General features: G+C 39.1%; 1 protein-coding gene across 2 annotated transcripts in view; it reads left to right on the forward strand.

Annotated features, from left to right (window-relative positions):
* GUCY1B1 (guanylate cyclase 1 soluble subunit beta 1) overlaps positions 1-17297 on the forward strand; it is a 56857-nt gene that overhangs the window by 27560 nt on the left and 12000 nt on the right. For both annotated transcript variants that reach the window (XM_032779129.2, XM_032779130.2), the window contains 6 exons: positions 2492-2592; positions 3660-3778; positions 9075-9272; positions 14085-14315; positions 15598-15714; positions 16821-16954. In XM_032779129.2, the coding sequence (XP_032635020.1) occupies positions 2492-2592; positions 3660-3778; positions 9075-9272; positions 14085-14315; positions 15598-15714; positions 16821-16954 (900 nt within the window). The remainder of the gene's footprint in view (positions 1-2491; positions 2593-3659; positions 3779-9074; positions 9273-14084; positions 14316-15597; positions 15715-16820; positions 16955-17297) is intronic.

Raw genomic sequence — 17297 nt, forward strand, 5'->3', positions numbered from 1 at the left:
GTTGTGAAGGCTAGGACTATATAGCAATGTTTAAAGGAGAACTGGATAAATTCAAGGTGGTTAAGTCTATTAATGGCTATTAGCCAGGATGGGTAAGGAATGGTGTTCCTGGCCTGTTTGTCAGAGGATGGAGATGGATGGCAGGAGAGAGATCACTTGATCATTGCCTATTAGGTTCGCTCCCTCTGGGGCACCTGGCATTGGCCACTGTCGGTAGACAGATACTGGGCTAGATGGACCTTTGGTCTGACCCAGTACTGCTGTTCTTATGTTCTTATTTTCTTCCTCACGCTTTCTTCTAATTCTGTGGTTTTTCCTGAACAATTCTTTCCCTGGATTTTTTTCATCACTTTTGCTTCCCTTTGTTTTTCTGAAGTGCTGTATAACACTTAGATCTGCATAGACAGAAGAATATTTTTTCCTTTTAATGAAGTATGTGTGACCCGCCACACTTTAAGGTATTATTTTAATACCTTGAGAGATCATATTAGTTTTCTGAATTGAAATATAATCTAGTGTATAAATTAAAGCACACAAAGACTTATAAATACCCCTTTTATCTCCATTCCTACAAGCGACACTGGTCTCTCTCAATAATCACCACAGGCAAGCCCACATAAGGAGAATTAATCACTGTAAAAATAACTGTATTCAAAAAAGAAGGGGGGGCATATGCAAAACATGGGAAATGTAAACCAAAGCCATCTGATGAAACACACTAGAACTTCAATAACTGAAGACTATCTGTGCCCAATTACATGTCCACCTCATAAGAAAGCAGTGCCCAGTGATGATGAGCTAATATGGAGCCAGATTATGTCTGGCCCTTTTCACAGGTGCATAGGGGGTAAAGTGCAAGAAGTCCTTCTCATGGTTTCCACGCCCCATGTCAGGGCCAGAGACTGTAATTCTTCCAGTGCTTAAGGAGCACAAGGACTGCTCCTTCTTTGTTCTCATGAAGGTGCTTGTTGCCCAACGGTGGTGGGACCGTGACCATTTCACCCCTCTGCACTACTGTGAGGATAGTGCAGCCGTGCAGATTGCTCAGGCATAGTGGGGAGCTCAGGGAGGGCAGAACACCGAGAAGCATGAGAGCCGGCTATAGCTCTACTGCCCTTAAGACAAGGTTGTGCCTAAAAGGCACAGTTGACCCCACAGGGAGAACAACATTTATTGTAGTGAAAAATCCTATTATCTTTCAGCCCAGAGAAAAGAAGCAGTCAGGTTAGACAGCTGGATGCTTATCAGGGAAGCTGCTGACTCAGTGCTCAAAACTGAAAGAAACAATTGATGTTGTATTTGTGGAAATAAACGGAGGATCTGTTGTCCTCTCCTACTTTCCTTTTCATTTTATTTTCATCTTTTTTAACCTAGCAGCAGTATGAAATGTGCATCTGGCATGTGCATCAACAATAGCCCTGCTTGAAAGGTTGGCAATTGCCTAGGGCCTTGTCTTCACTAGAAAAAAAAATGTGTTTTTTACCGAGCTTTAGGTAACGCACTTGATAAAACCCCAGTGAGGACAAGGCATTTGTAGTTCTCACACCTGTTAACAGATTGAAGTAAACCTTAGACTCCCTCCAGTGTTTATCTTGACCCGCGCATGTGAAAAGAATAAACTGCCTTGTCTTCAATGGGATTTTATCATATGTTAGCTAGAGCACATATTTTTTTCTAGTGTGGATACGCTGTTAGAGAGGGAAGGGCTTACTGGGGGCTGAAATTTTTGTATAATAGCGGGATGTCTTGATTTACTTATTAGTAAAGAGTGTGTGTCTTATTTATTTAAAGTTGTTAGGGATATGCAGACATGCTGGGATTAATTGCCAGTTTGCTTTGTTTGGGGTGCCTGCAGTTTTCAGATAAATGTGTTTTCCATTATAAATAGCAATAAATAAATACAATAAATGTTGCCTAAGTTTTTGTGGCATTGTCTCATGAGCACACTCAGAATGAAACAGCAGCACAGATTTGTTGTTGTTATTTCTTTATTATTTGTTTTGCGGTAGTGCCTAGAAGCCAGTTGTGCTAGGCACTGTACAAACTCTGAAATAATGTGTCTATTAAAAAAAATGTTCAGAACAACCTATCTCTAAGTCTATTCTCTTTATCTTATTTCTTGCAGCTTTCCAGTCTATTAGCTATTAAGAATAACCCATTCTAAAATGTTAGACTCTGTCTTTATTATCTGAATAACTCCTTCTGTGGGATTGTTAATTGTTAAAGGAGATTTTTTTCTCCCAGTGATTTATGGTTTTCAGGATAAGAGTGGGAGTAGAAGTTTTGTACTAAGCCTTAATTACAGTGAAATATGGAACAGATCTCTTCTTAGTGTAATTTAAATGTTGAACATTAACTAACTTCTCAAAGGTGGAGCCAATAAACTTATTTCATTTAAAAGACATATTCCAGATTATAAATAATTGATTTATATATTCAGTGCATAAGTCTTAATTCTTGATGACTGTATTTTTCTTCTGTTTTCTTTTAGGAAAGAGGCACAACTGGATGAAGAAGGACAGTTTCTAGTCAGAATAATTTATGATGATTCCAAAACATATGATCTGGTTGCAGCAGCAAGCAAAGTCCTTAGTGAGTAATATGGCTATCTTTTAGAAATTATACATGCTTTTAATGGGTCAGGCCTCCTGCAGTGAGGTCACTACTTTCCCTGTAACTTTAATGCATTAGTTTGCTTGTAAATTATATGTAAGATTAATAAAGACACAAATATGTGCAACAGAGGGATTTAACGCAGAGTAAGTGAAAGTGTGGTTATATTAGAAAAAAGACTGTCTCAGAAAAAGAGTTATTGCTCTTCCATGTTTATTTAAAATCAGTCTCTTCCTTCTATTTCATTATAATGAATGTAATGCTTATGATATATGTCAGAGTGCTAGTTCATGAAAGTGAAAATCTTTTTTATGCACAAGACATATATAATATTACCTGCAATGGCAGTGCACTGCAGTATGCCACCAAGTCCCCCCTCCTTCCTCCCTCCCTCCAATGTACTGTACCTTAACCACCTGATGACCTCTAGATAGTATAGTTGTCTCCATGTCCATTTAATCATTGGCTTTTCTGCTGAGATTACTAACAACGGTGACCAATGTGACAATGTTTTTGTGAAGGGCACACCTCATTCCACATAGGTCATCAATCTGGATAGCATTGACTTTCAGCTACTGCAGCTCTGAGCTGGAATTAGAAAGGTGCTATTATCCCTATCCTTATTAGCTTATTTGCACTCTATCTCTGCAATGAGAGTGAATCAGCAACCAACCACTGAACCCATAAGACCATGGCTTCTGGGGAAGAATGCACTGTTTTTGCATAGATGGATCTGGCTTGCATTGATCTTTGGGGCTCTGTGAAGTTAGAGGTGAAACCACTGCTTATTACTGAGTAGAGGAATAGTTGGTGGGAGGGAGGAAAAGTGGATAGAAAAATTACCTGGATTTTTTTTTTTCTGTGGTGGGATTGATCTAGTCTACTGCTTTTGGAGCATGTTCTCTGGACGGCAGATAGAAAATATAATATGCAAAACAACTCATGTTACATTATAATTATTGTATCATAAAATGGAGTCTAAAATTGCTAGCAAAGTACAAACAATGCATGCCTTGAATAAATCAAGTTTTCTATATTTTAAATAGATCTTAATGCTGGAGAAATCCTTCAGATGTTTGGGAAGATGTTTTTTGTGTTCTGTCAAGAATCTGGTTATGACACAATCCTACGTGTCTTGGGCTCAAATGTCAGAGAATTTTTGCAGGTAAGAATTTTGTGCCAAGCAACTTAAAGTAGCACTGGACAGGCAGAATTGGGCCTTGTGGACAGAGCACTGGCCTGGAAGTCAGGAAGCTTGGGTTTTGTTTGGATCTCTATCACTGGCCTGGTGGGTGACCTTCATAAATTGCTTTCTTTCTCTTTCCCTGATGTAGAGTTTCATTCCTCAGGACAATTTTGGCAGTACACCCCCTATTGAATATGCCTTTTGATATAGTCTTTAATTGCATGATCACTTACAGTAATTTGCACAGGACCCCTTGGCTCTTCAGTGCACAGAACGGAGATAGCAGGGGGCAGAATTAAGGTTGCACAGGCAACAATAAATCTGGCATTTCCTAATTTTCAACTGCTTGACTTTGCAACCTAAGTAACAGTCTTTTAACATAGTTTTTCTTTCTGTGATATGGCACACTGTTCCTTTCCCAATAGATGTATAATGACGTGTTGGACCAAATTTGCTTCTGGTGTCAATGGGTGCAACTTACCAATTGACACTAGCAGAAAATTTGGTCTAGTGACTGATGGGCTCTTTCTCCTCCAGAGGCCTGTCTGACTAAATACTGCAGATACTGATTATTTCTATATGTGCAATACTTGGCTTCTTTGAGAAGTACAAGCTGTTACTTCTGTCTCACAGCTCATCTGCAAGCCAAGGGAGTCAGTCCTTGTCCATGTATTGAGGAATGGGTAGAACAAAGGTGATTTTATACTACTTTTGTGCTGCCCCAATCTCTCAGGACAGTGTGAATTTATGTTGCTATTTCTGTTGAAAAATGAAAATCTATTTTGCATCTTTAGTGTGGAGGAAACCTAGTCAATTCTAGAGGAGCTGATCCAGGTGTGGGTAAAACAGTGATTTTTTTGGTTTCAAGGAAATTGTTCATGTGAAAACAGTTTAGGTTTTGAATTTCAAATTCAGAATGTACAGAGCTCTGTGAGAAACAGATACTCTAAGTTTAAAGCACATGAACTGATTCAGACATTGGGAAGATTTTCAAATGCATAAATTTATTATTACAATTGACTTTCAATGGAAGTTGGGCACCTAACTGCCATCTGTGCCTTTGGGAAGTCTATTCCATAGTAAAGAACTGAAAAGAGTGTAATGCGTAGTTTGTTGTTTATTTTCCTTCCTGATTTAAAGGCTCTTTGAATATAGTTATTCAGTTGCTTATGCATACATTTGGATGCCTTCACTGAGACCTAGATCACACCAGGACCTCCCCAGAACCTGGCATACCAACCATTACTTGCAGTACCTCTTTAACCTGGCCACTTGGGAGCCTGACTGGATCTCTGTACGTTCCCAGCATAGGGCACCACATACAATTTACACCATGGAGAGATGCTGTCAAAACCGCTTTTTCAAACAGTTCATTATTCTAATTTGCAGAACAACCTCCATCAATAATTTTGTACTCTAGTTGAGTATACAAGCTACACCCAGCGCAGGCCTATAGGAATATGCAGCCTTCAGCAGAACATAATATACTGCCAGTCTGCATTCCCTGGGAGAGCAAGATTTGATAGGGTAGAAACAGACGAAATTAAAAATCCATAGCTGACTTGTTCCTTCCTCATCTTGGGAACAGACTAATGGGCAAGCTCTCCTTCCCCTTTCCATTCTTCACCAGATGAGAAAATTGAAGATAAGATTGTAATGCAGGAAAATCTCAATAGTAACATTACATTTGTATTCTTATAACTTTAACATCTGTCATTTGTTGGAGTTCCAGTTTGAACAGATGACATTGGCCGTTTGCACTTTTGTAAATATAAACAGGAAGAATATATTAAGTATTTGCACTGACAACATGTAGCTGCAATTACGAAGCTCAGTTCCAGTTCTCCATGATTTGTTACTGCTCTTAGAAGTCATGCAAGTATATGACCCTAATTATTATTTGTATAACAAAAGTGCTCACAAGCTACAATCCAGATGGGAGTCCATTGTGCTGAGCTCTGTAGAAACACATAATAAAAGACCATCCCAATACTTAGATCTAAATTACAATCTATACCGAGCCCACAATATAACAAACAATCAAAAGTTTTTGGTTTTTAAACTCCGTGAAAATAATCTTGACTATTATATTTCCTGTTCCTTGGAATCAGTTTTAAAGGAGATTGTTTATAGGAAAGGCACAGACATATAAAGCCATGTAAGGAGAGGCACATTTAAAGAAACTACAAAAGGGCAATACTTAGACTTAAATTAAAATATTTTTCCCTCGCTGTACAACGTGGTCCTGAAAAAATTGCTAGTCATGTTAAATTAAAAGAGAATATGGCACAGAGAGGCAGCGTGAAGAGAGATGCAACCTAAGAACTCCCAAATGTGCTTTTATGTTAAAAACTACCTAAAGAAAATCAATCAGACTGATAAGTAGTGGTTAATACCAGATCCTTCAGGGCATTGTTTAGTTGTCTATTGAATTAATTTTAAAAGCAGTACAGTACAGTAAATCTATATTTTATTTCTTTTCACTGAAAGTATCCACATACATAATATAGCACATAAACACCCGAGCAGCTTTACTGTGAGTTTGGAAGGCAATCATACTTGAATAGTTTCTGTGGGTTTCCACTTTGATTATGATTGTTGGTCCAGATTCTCTCCTGCCCTGAGATCCATTTGTCAGAGAAAAAAGGCATCATCAGAGATCTGATTACAGTTCTCTGATTTGAAAGGCTTTAGCCTCCCCTAGCCCTGACATAAATTACAGCAGCCTGGTAGCCAGAAACTGGCCTATTACTGTAAGTGTTTTGGTAGCTCTACCAATGCAAAATTTACAAGGTCCCATTGTGCCAAGCACCGTACACACACACACAAAGGTGTCCCATCTCCCGTAGAATTTACAAGCTTAACGTATGCTGAGAGACACTAATACATTCAGCAAACAAGACTATGGTGTTGGAGGAGAGGATGACAAGATAATAGTGAAATTACCAACTGTCTAGCCCATAGGAATTGATCTCCATGCAAACAGTATATTGATATGTGCAAGGCTGACGAAATATAACATAACTTTACAAAATATACGTGAAATATTCACAAGAAGAACTGCAACGTTTAAATAAAAAATGGAAGACCCCCTGTTAAAGATCTCTAAGGGATAGATTCTGATGCTCTTACTCATGTTGTGTAAGAGCATCAGGAAAAGGAATTATGTTGATTTTAACAGGAATAGTGGCTGAGTGAATTGTGAGTAAGGTTATTGGAATTTGGTGTTTAATATTTTATAGAAAAGCAGTACTTGGCATACATCTTATGCCTTTTTCCATAATATTGCACTCAAACTCCTTTTGAGACTGTTCAAGTGTGGATGACTCTGTGTATAGGAGGATGACTCTTCTTTTCTGAGTCTCTTCTTAATAGACATCTTCCAAAAGGTCTACATACTGAAGCTGCTCCTAGGAAGCACATACTGGAACAGCAGCTTAGCACCCTTTCAGACAGTGTACTTCCCCTCTGTGCACCTGGCTATCTGTCTGGCTCTGCTCTCACTCACACTCTTTCAAACCACTACAGACCTGGTCTCCACTTCCCAAGAGGAATGTTCCTGGTTTCTGCAAAGATCTGCAAGGGGCTGAATCCATGTATCTTCTTCTCCCTTGTATTCCCACTAACGGCTGGACTTTGTTGAGCTCACAGATTTTTGCATCTTAAGTTTTAATTTGATGTAGTGATACATCAATTCAATAAAAATATAAATTTATAACAAACTGAAAAAAGTGAAGGAGGATGTTCCAGGATGCATGCATCCCAAGGAATTCATTTCTAAGAGACTCATTTCCTTTGGAGGCCTCCCAAGAAAAGTAGCAGCTGTTCACGCCACCTTCACAACTTTGAAGATCTACAGATGTTAAGAAAAGGGAGATGATCCAACCTGCACATTTAAAACATCTTCATTGTACCTCTCCCTGACCTGGCAAAAATCACAAAACAATTCCCAGTGTTACAAAGTGCTGAACGGGGTGGGGTGGTTGGGATGTGGTGTCATGCTAAGGATCCGGTTAGTGAAGAGGGTAAATAATCTTGACAAATGTATTGATAGATGATTACCTGGGTTGTGACACTATTCAGCCAGTCTGATTGTCCTTCTATCTAAGCCATTACACTGCTAATAATAAAATGAACTCATTGTAATGACTCCCTAGTTAAGGTTGTAGCTGGCATAATATTCTATGTCTGATTCTGATCCTACTTTCCCATCTAACCACCTCATAAAATATGCTTTCCAGTTTCTCAATCATATTTCCTATCCAGAGAAGAATTTACTTTTGCCAAAGTTTGAGATTAATCAGACATGTCTGGGACATATGGAGAGTTTGAAAAAGTGGAGTTTTTTTGTTTTTTTAAAAGGTCTCACTTTTTAAAAATGGTTTGTTTCAGCTATGACCTGATCTAGAAACTCTATTTTGGGTTCATTCACTTGTTCTCAGTGAGATCATGTGACTGAGGATTTTTAGGAAATGTGGTAGGTTAATTTTAAAGATGTTAGCTATCCAACTGGAAACTTTGAAAACACTTGTCAGGTTCTGGCAGAGCTTATAAACTTGTGTTAATGCTTGAAACGGCATTACTAGCTTAATGTTTAATTTAAAACAGTAAGAAAGGCTGTTGTTTTTTTTCACATGCAAGTGCCTAAAGTTAGACTCCTAAATCAATATAGAAACACCTGGCTTACCAGCTGTAGGCTATTTGGTTACAGCTGCTCTTTAAAAGATAGATTACAAGCAGCAGAGTTTTTGGAAGGAAGGAAGAGATAAAGATGGGTAGGTAAGAGAGGGAAGGGGATATCCTAGCCACTCCCACATCCATTTGGAAAACTAACCCTGCCATGAAAATAAAAATGTTTCCATCTATTGTGCAAAAATAGTACAGTCCAGGAATTCGCTCTTTCTCTCTCAAATGACTTTTACTGGTGTTATTTTCAGTGCCAGTCATCGGCCAGACTCATTGTCAGGTGTGTGGACCCCCAGCAGTGGTCCCCCTCACCGCTCCTGGAGTGGCAAGACAGCAGGGCAACGTGCCTGGAAGCCTTGCAAAGCGGATCTGGAACTGGCTGACCCAAACCCACAAGTGAATGTGGCAATTGTGGACAGAGTGGGGCCAGACTACCCAGGAAATGTACCAAATCAATAACTTATATATACAATATGTAGCTTAGGTTTTTAAAACAGCTACTTAAATTACTTGTATTCTCAAATAGACGATTTGCAACATGCATGAATTCTATTCTGATGTGTTTGTGTGTTTTTAATTATCCCTGTAGAACTTGGATGCGCTGCATGACCATCTTGCTACTATTTATCCGGGTATGCGTGCCCCTTCCTTTAGGTGTACTGATGCAGAAAAAGGGAAAGGACTCATTCTGCATTATTATTCAGAGAGAGAAGGACTCCAAGATATTGTCATTGGAATCATCAAAACAGTAGCTCAGCAGATCCATGGTACAGAAATAGACATGAAGGTAATGTTTCCTTGTATGTTCTGATTGAAAGTTGATGTCATTCATAAAACTGAAAGAGCTGTATGATATAATGGAAAACAATATTTTTTTATACATTCATGCTTTCCGCAGAGGTTTTGCATACTGAAAAATCTCTTCATTACCCCCCATGTTAACCCAATACCTTCAAGGTCATATACTGCCCTCACCTGCCTTTGCCCTGGCCACACCCCTGTACTGGCCACAGAGAAGGAGAATGACATAGGAGCCACTGTACCAACTCACATCTCTCTAGACTGGTAGGATCCTCCAATGACTGTGTCTGATAATTTTAGGGCTGCTTTGCACCACCAGAATACCACAAACTGGTCACAGCACAACCCAGGATCTGGGCCAAGAAATGAAGAAGGTTAGCATGTCTAGTTGAAACTGCAGAGATAATTTTGCATTGGTAAAATGTAAATCCAGCTTACTGTTTGGCCAGGATACCAGAGGAAAGACACCTATCCTTGCACAAAGTGCCATGGAATCCTTAATGGCAATAAGTGTTAAAGACCTTTCTCTCTCTCTTTTTTTAAATCTTCCTTATGTGAAAGATTGCAGCTATAATAGCAGGTGCATCCTTTATTACCACATTGGAACACTGATTCAGTACTGACTCAGGAGTGCCACCTATTGACTCACTAGCACCATTCACGTTTTCCCTGGAAGTCTGTCATCCTGGTGCTGATCAGCCCAGTGTTAATTTGCATATAGTCCAGATGGCTAATAGCTCAGGGCAACATCCAGTAATCCAAAGAAACAGAAAAAGGGTACAAAGATTATGTTCCATATTATTTTTCCATTTTAATTTATTTTCTTTTTGCCTAGTTCATGTTCTCTAAGCATTTATGCTCTTTATTTGAGGCATTTTCATGTGTGTTCTAGATTACATCACTTCACCAAATTTGGTGTCATACTCTAAGCAGCCTATGAGAAAGGAGGCAAGTTCTTTTACTTCCTGTCTTTGAGTGGACAGGGTAAAAGTTTCAGAAGTGCCTAAGTGACTTAGGAGCCTGTCTCAGTTTTAGAAACGACTTAGACACTTAGAAGCCTAAGTCCTATTGACTCTGGTCTTTAATCCCACAAAAGTCACTGATGGAAATGATCATCTGGAAGGCCTAGTTTAATAATGGCGATACATCCATGGATTTTGGAAGAGGTTAAACTGTTAATTTCTAGAGGCCCAGTTGTCCCTATTGACAAAAAACAAAACAAAACATTTTATTGGCAAGAGAGCCTCCCTTCCCTTCAAAACCACCAGTACTATCTAACTACAGTATGACTACAACCTCATTCCTTCTCTCAAATATAGGGTAATGGTCTCTTGGAAGATGAAGGGATGGGGTCACTTTAGCTTTGTATTCACAAGAAATACAGGTCTAAGCCACACTGGTGCTTGGACAAATGCACTGATTTTTTTTTTCCTTCATGTGGCCACAAGTAATTTCCGACCCCGCATATATACTCTTGGCTCTCCAACTGCGACTACTCACTGCAACACCTTCCACTGTGGTGCTGGAGTTACACTTTGATAATGCACATAGAGAACAGCATCAGGCTGATAGACAAGAAGATAGACAAGGGGAGTTAATAGCATATTTTACTGGACTGCAAAGAAGAAGGATGGGCCTGTGTTTAATGCACAACACTGGGAGTCCGAAGGACTGCTACACTCTGTCACTGTGACAGTCAGCTTTCCTCTGTATAAAATGGAGACTGTAGTTATATCAGTGCTTTCAAAGATATTTTGGAGCTTAATTATCTGATGTCTGTAAAGCATTTTGAGATCCTGACCTCCTGATGCCATAGAAGCACAAAGTATTGTTATATTGTTTCCCCTTGCAAAAATGGGAACCAAACTTTGGTAACATCTCTCCCTATGTGCATATTACTGCTAACACATGAGTTACAACCATTCACAGAGGGGAAAAGACCTCTTAATAGCCACATATTTTAGAGATTACATTTCTTTGTGCATAATAATTTGTGCCCATATATTTTTGGAAACGTTTTAGAACAACTCTAGGATATATCTCCCCACCTCTGTGTTTTGATCTTGTCTGTTATGAGACTTTTGGTCTGGAATAAAAAAAAAAGGATATTCAAGACATTCTTGAATCCATGTTTTTGGATAGTTAGCTGGATTTTCTGAACACTTGAATAGGAATGCCTTCTCTGCCCTGATTTACATCCCATTGAAATCTATAGGATTTCTCAGGGTATAAGGGGCTGAAACGAAGTTCACTGAAGTCTATGGAAAGTCTGTGGAAAGTCTCACTTATATCAGTAAACCTTGGATTAGGCCTGAAGTGAGGACAGAACTGAACCTAATATGTTCCAATATGTTGCTGCTAAACAATACTGCATAAACAAAATTATTCTGTTCCATCCATTAAATCTAATTAATCTGATAAATTTGTACACACTTGATAAATTATGATATTTCATTATGCATCATCTTTAATTATACCATGATATATGACTCTCCTAGTAAACAAAGTTAGCCCTATTAATTTCATTATTTCAAGGAACTTTGAGTAGGATTGTTAGAGTAAAGTAAGATGATGTGTTCAAGATAGTAATATGAGATTAAACCAATAGAACATATGAAATGATGCTGGTTTTTAAATATTATACATTAACTGCTGTGGTTTGGAGAAGATGCTTTTAGTTTTAACTATAGGGCCTGATCCTGTAACCTGTATTGCTTTCATGAGTAATGATTGCAAATTCAGGGTCCTTAGTTTGCACACAGTCATGCCCATTGAAACAGCTGGAAGATTGCCTAATTTTTTTTCCTTTGTTGTGATCAGTAACACATTAGATATTTGCCCAGCTCTGAGCAGACATGCAAAAGTTAAAGACTAGTCTTAATAATCAATGGAGCAACCTGGATATGTGAAAAATGCCACTCCCCTGCCTCAACGGGTGGGGAACTTGATGATCTTGGCAGTGAAGGGGGACTGTCCCAGCAACAAAGGAGGGAGGTGCTCACTAAGGACAGTATGTAGCTTCTCACCCCAGGAGTCTCTAGGCCAGCTGATTGGACAGAGAGAGGTGCCGGAGAGAGGTGCTGACTGGACAGCATTCCCCATCTCCCAGGATTTAACCCAGTGTGGAAGCCATGTGGAACCTCTTTTAACTCAGTTCCAGCAGTCAAACTCAATTCACCAGAACTAGGAATGGGAATCCAACCTGACAGATGCTGTGGGTATAGACAAATGCCTGTTTGGGGGCCATGAAGAAATTTTTCTCCCATGGGCCATTGGTAGAGGACCAGGGAGGGATTTTTTTTTTTGTTTAGGTGGGTTTTTTTTTCCTTCCTTGCCACACCTTCAAGCCACAGAGGGTTAAATAGGAGTGCACATAGTACCTAGCTGAGGTACTGGGGAGGAGTTTATTCATTGCAACTTATTTCCAGTGCAGTTAGGAGAATGTACAGTTCCCAAAGATAAAAGACTTGGCAATGGGCCTAGCGATCATGGGATAGGGTGAGACCTTGTGGCTCTCCCGAGCTGAAGTCCCCACTCTGCTGCACCGTGGCCCTGAGTGCAGGGAGAGTACTAGGACTCAGAGAGAGCTGAGTCCCAAGGGTAAGCTAGGGAGAGTCACCCTCGGTTATGGGTTGTATGGTAAGGAGCCCTGTAACCTCTGCACTGGAACCAATTAAATGTCTGGTATTAAAGAGTATGGATGATGGGCAGGAAGCGCCCCTACCCTATGTTAAAGTTTAATAAAAGTTGTGGCCGGCTGCTTAATTCCATGCATCTGTCTGTCCTCATTTCACTTCTGTATCTGCATCAATAAACACATTCTAACACGTCATAACAATTTGTTAAAAAAGAGAATAGTGTATAGTTTGCTAAAGGGTCACACTTGTGTATACTTTGGTTTGCTAAAGCCTCACTCTGTAATAACAGATATTGAGTTACAAATGGGAGTAGCCTTGTGCTTTTCTTTAGTTTATTTCTACAAAGTGAGGAGTAATGAGGGATTATTTCTTTGTTATAAACCAGCTATTTACTATTGTATCTGTGTTCTGCAGACATCATAGACATGATCCACCTTCACTGGTGCAAGTAGGTGCTAATTGCCCCTTCTTGAGCTTGGGCTTGCTCCAACAAGAAGGAATTCTTTCACCCTTGGGGCAGATAGGTGGCTGGTTGCATTGCTGCTTTTTCTTAGAAGTTCAGGGTAGGGCAGTTTCATACTGTATAAGAGCCCCAGGAGTGAAATCTCCTGAAGCCAAGTGCTGCATGAGCCCATCCTTAGACTAGCCATGCCATGGTCTCTCTCCCCAGCCAGCACTGCCTACTTTTGGGAATCCATTGACCAGGTGCAGGCTCCCCATAGAAATAAAGATGTAGGTGGCTTGGGCAATGCAAAAACTTCCAGGGGCACTTTCCTCACGAGGTCCTGTGTTCTGGGCTATACCAGCAGAACCAAGCATAATTCAAGGCTGAGTGTAGCTCCATATTTCCAGGATCTGGAATTGGTGTATACATAGCTATTTAATTTAGAATTTACAGTTTATATTTGTATGGTCTTCAATTAGTGCCATGAGCAACTGTGTTTGAATAAAGAAATGCTTTTCCTCCCTTGATTTGTAGAGACTTTTTAGAACTGGAGATTTCTGTGGGAATACTGCATTTTTGCAAGAACTGGAACTCATTATTTTGATATTTGTGTATCTATTTTCTCTAAATGTGTTCTTGTCTTTGCAACAGAATTCCAATTTTTAACATGTGATAGTGTTTATTGCTACCTTCAATCTTTTTCTTCTTTTGCCAGGTTATTCAACAGAGAAATGAAGAGTGTGACCACACACAATTTTTAATTGAAGAGAAGGAGTCTAAGGAAGAGGATTTTTATGAAGACCTTGACAGATTTGAAGAGAATGGGACCCAAGAGTCCCGCATCAGTCCTTACACTTTTTGCAAGGCTTTTCCTTTCCACATAATATTTGACAGAGATCTGGTGGTAACGCAGTGTGGCAATGCTATATACAGAGTCCTTCCACAGGTCAGACTGTTGTCTTATGTGAACAGCTGTAACAAGTGTTTTAGATACTATTTTAATAACAACACTCAAGTGCTGTTATAATTTCTTATTTATTTATGGTATATTGTGATATGATCTGCAAGGGTTAATTGTGAAGATTTGCAATTGTCTTTCTACATTACAGTACAGTGTATAATTCCTACCTTAAAATGCAGTTGGACATTGAAAATGGACTATGTAAAAATAGCACCTTCTTCCAGAACAAGTCTGGCCTCCGTGTATTCAGGGGGTCTTACTTTAACAACAAAAAATATTTTATTATTTTTCAGGCTTATTAACATTGTAGAGCTAACATCGCTGCAGTATGACAAAGGTGCTGAATGCTCTTTTACATCAGCAACCTCAGTGTTAACTAAGTTCTAATTACCAATTTCTAAGGGCTGATTTCTGACCTCAATATATGCCTATGAAACCCCACTGAACACAGTTGTTCTCACTTAGAATTGGGGGCCCTGTTATACTATGTACTGTGTAAACTCATAGGATAATGTGGTTCCTGCCCTGAAAAACGGACAATCTAATTTAAGACAAGATGGAGCTAGGGAGTGTAGTAAACAATATAAGGGAAGGGGGAGAGGTATGGTGAGGATAGTGTTAATCAGATCATGCAGTGACATAGGCACTGTGCATATCTTGATGGTTCTGAATCATTTAAATATTTTTACAATATAGTTAATTTTACTGACCTTTTACCTCACCATTGTGATTTGGTGATTTCCTAGAAATGGCTCTTGAGGAGGAGTTGGAAAGAAGAGAGGTCAGTGGCTTTTCAGATGAGTTCAGGGTGGTTCACTGAACACATGTAACTAGTGACCTACTGAATATGGCCAGCAGAATCTTTATTACAGGAGATAATAGGTGAGAAAACACAACTTGACTTTTTGACCCTAAGGTGAATTTGTTAGGGAGGGCAGTTGGAAAAAACAGCTTTTTACTTGTAAAGTGAAGGAATGTTGAGAGACCTCAAACACAATATGGTGCAGTGCTATTTTTGCAGAGTCACTTTCCAGAATAGAATTGTACTTCAAAATACATAGGCACCACAGCCTTGACTTGAAAACCATAGTTTAGTCTCATATTTTATGTAAAAAATGTACACCTGCATTCTCTGTCTCTATTCTCTTCCACCTTGCATTGCATATGAAGTGAAAGAAATACAATCACCATGTGAATATTTTCTGGTTGTAGAAAAATCCTTTATTTCCTTAGAAAATGAGCTTTGTTTGTCTTGTTTATGTTTTAGCTTCAGCCAGGATACTGCAATCTATTGTCAGTTTTTTCCTTGGTTCGGCCTCATATTGATATTAGCTTTCATGGGATCCTCTCACATATCAACACTGTCTTTGTATTGAGGAGCAAGGTAACCAAATAACTTTCATCTGGCTTTTGAATAAGTAAGTACATTTTACACAGATAAGAGAAAACTCAGAGGCCCTCAGCAAAAATCTTTTGCACAGTAGTAAGCCCTGAGCCCATTCTGTGTCTTTGGCCAAGAAAATGCCAGATGCCTGAATTCTTATGTGGTTGTTAGGTTGGGCTATAGGTGCAGATACAGGGAGGTACGTACTTTTGCACCTATGATACCTTCTTTACAAACAATGATCCTGTGCAATAAATGACATTACAGAACTTCAGCCTTCCAATAGGAGTAACTGTATAACAGCAAAACCAACAAGAAGTCCTTGTGGCACCTTAGAGACTAACAAATGTATTTGGGCATAAGCTTTCGTGGGCTAGAACCCACTTCATCAGATGCATGGAGTGGAAAATGCAGGAGCAGGTATAAATACATGAAAATATGGCAGTTGCCTTACCAAGTGTGAGGTCAGTCTAATGAGACAATTCAGTTAACAGTAGAATACAAAAGGAGGAAAAATAACTTTTGTAGTGGTAATGAGAGTGGCCCATTTTAAACAGAAGACAAGAAAGTGTTAGTAGGGGGAAATTAGTATGGGAGAAATTAGATTTAGGTTTTGTAATGACCCAACCACTCCCAGTCTTTATTTAGGCCTAATTTGATGGGGTCCAGTTTGCAAATTAATTCCAGTTCTGCAGTTTTGCACTGGAGTCTGTTTTTGTCAGTCTACTGTTTGAAAGTGCATGCATGCAGTCTTCAGTGTCAACAAAAACATAATGCAGACAAAAGAAAGAGCACAAGCTAAATATCAAACTGTTTTGAAGAAATCAGAAGAAACTGGGAAGTAGTGGTTGTGCAGGCAAAGAAAGACACTAAAGTAATTGAGATAGGAAACCTTAGAAAAGTTAAAAATACTATAGTTTGGCATGTTCAAGAAACCTGTTCATTTGGTCTTCAGTGTAGTCTGTGCTTCATGGATAGATTCCAGACATCCTGATCTTTCCTCTAGTGAAGGTTTACTTGTGTCTGTTTGCATGTGTATATGCACGTGTGTTTGGTGAAGTAACACAGGAATCATTATTATTTAATTATCACTTTTTCATTACAAGGAAGGATTGTTGGATGTAGAAAAGTTAGAGTGTGAAGGTGAACTAACTGGCACGGAAATCAGCTGCTTACGTCTCAAAGGTCAAATGATCTACTTACCTGAAGCAGACAGCATTCTCTTTCTTTGTTCTCCAAGGTACTTTAAGCAATAAAAGTACTCCATTTGACAATGTGGAATAGCCACCAAATTGCAAGAGTGTCTCTAAATGTGTGGATGACTACAAAAACTCACTGGACCAGATTCTGTTCTAAGTTATAGTGGTGCAAGCCTAGTGATATAAGGGAGTTGCATGTAGAGAACAAAATGTGGTGCATTTATAAAATCATTCATTACAAACATTGGGACATATTATCCCTCCTTTTTCTAAGCAGCACACCCCATTAACTGAGTGGTTTTTAATAAGTCATGACATTTGGTTTATGAATTTCATAACCCTAAGAACTAGGAATCAACTTTCTCGTCTGCCGATGTGCTCAAA

The sequence above is a fragment of the Chelonoidis abingdonii genome, chromosome 5 (genome assembly GCF_003597395.2).
Source record: "Chelonoidis abingdonii isolate Lonesome George chromosome 5, CheloAbing_2.0, whole genome shotgun sequence".
Lineage (NCBI taxonomy): Eukaryota > Metazoa > Chordata > Testudines > Testudinidae > Chelonoidis > Chelonoidis abingdonii.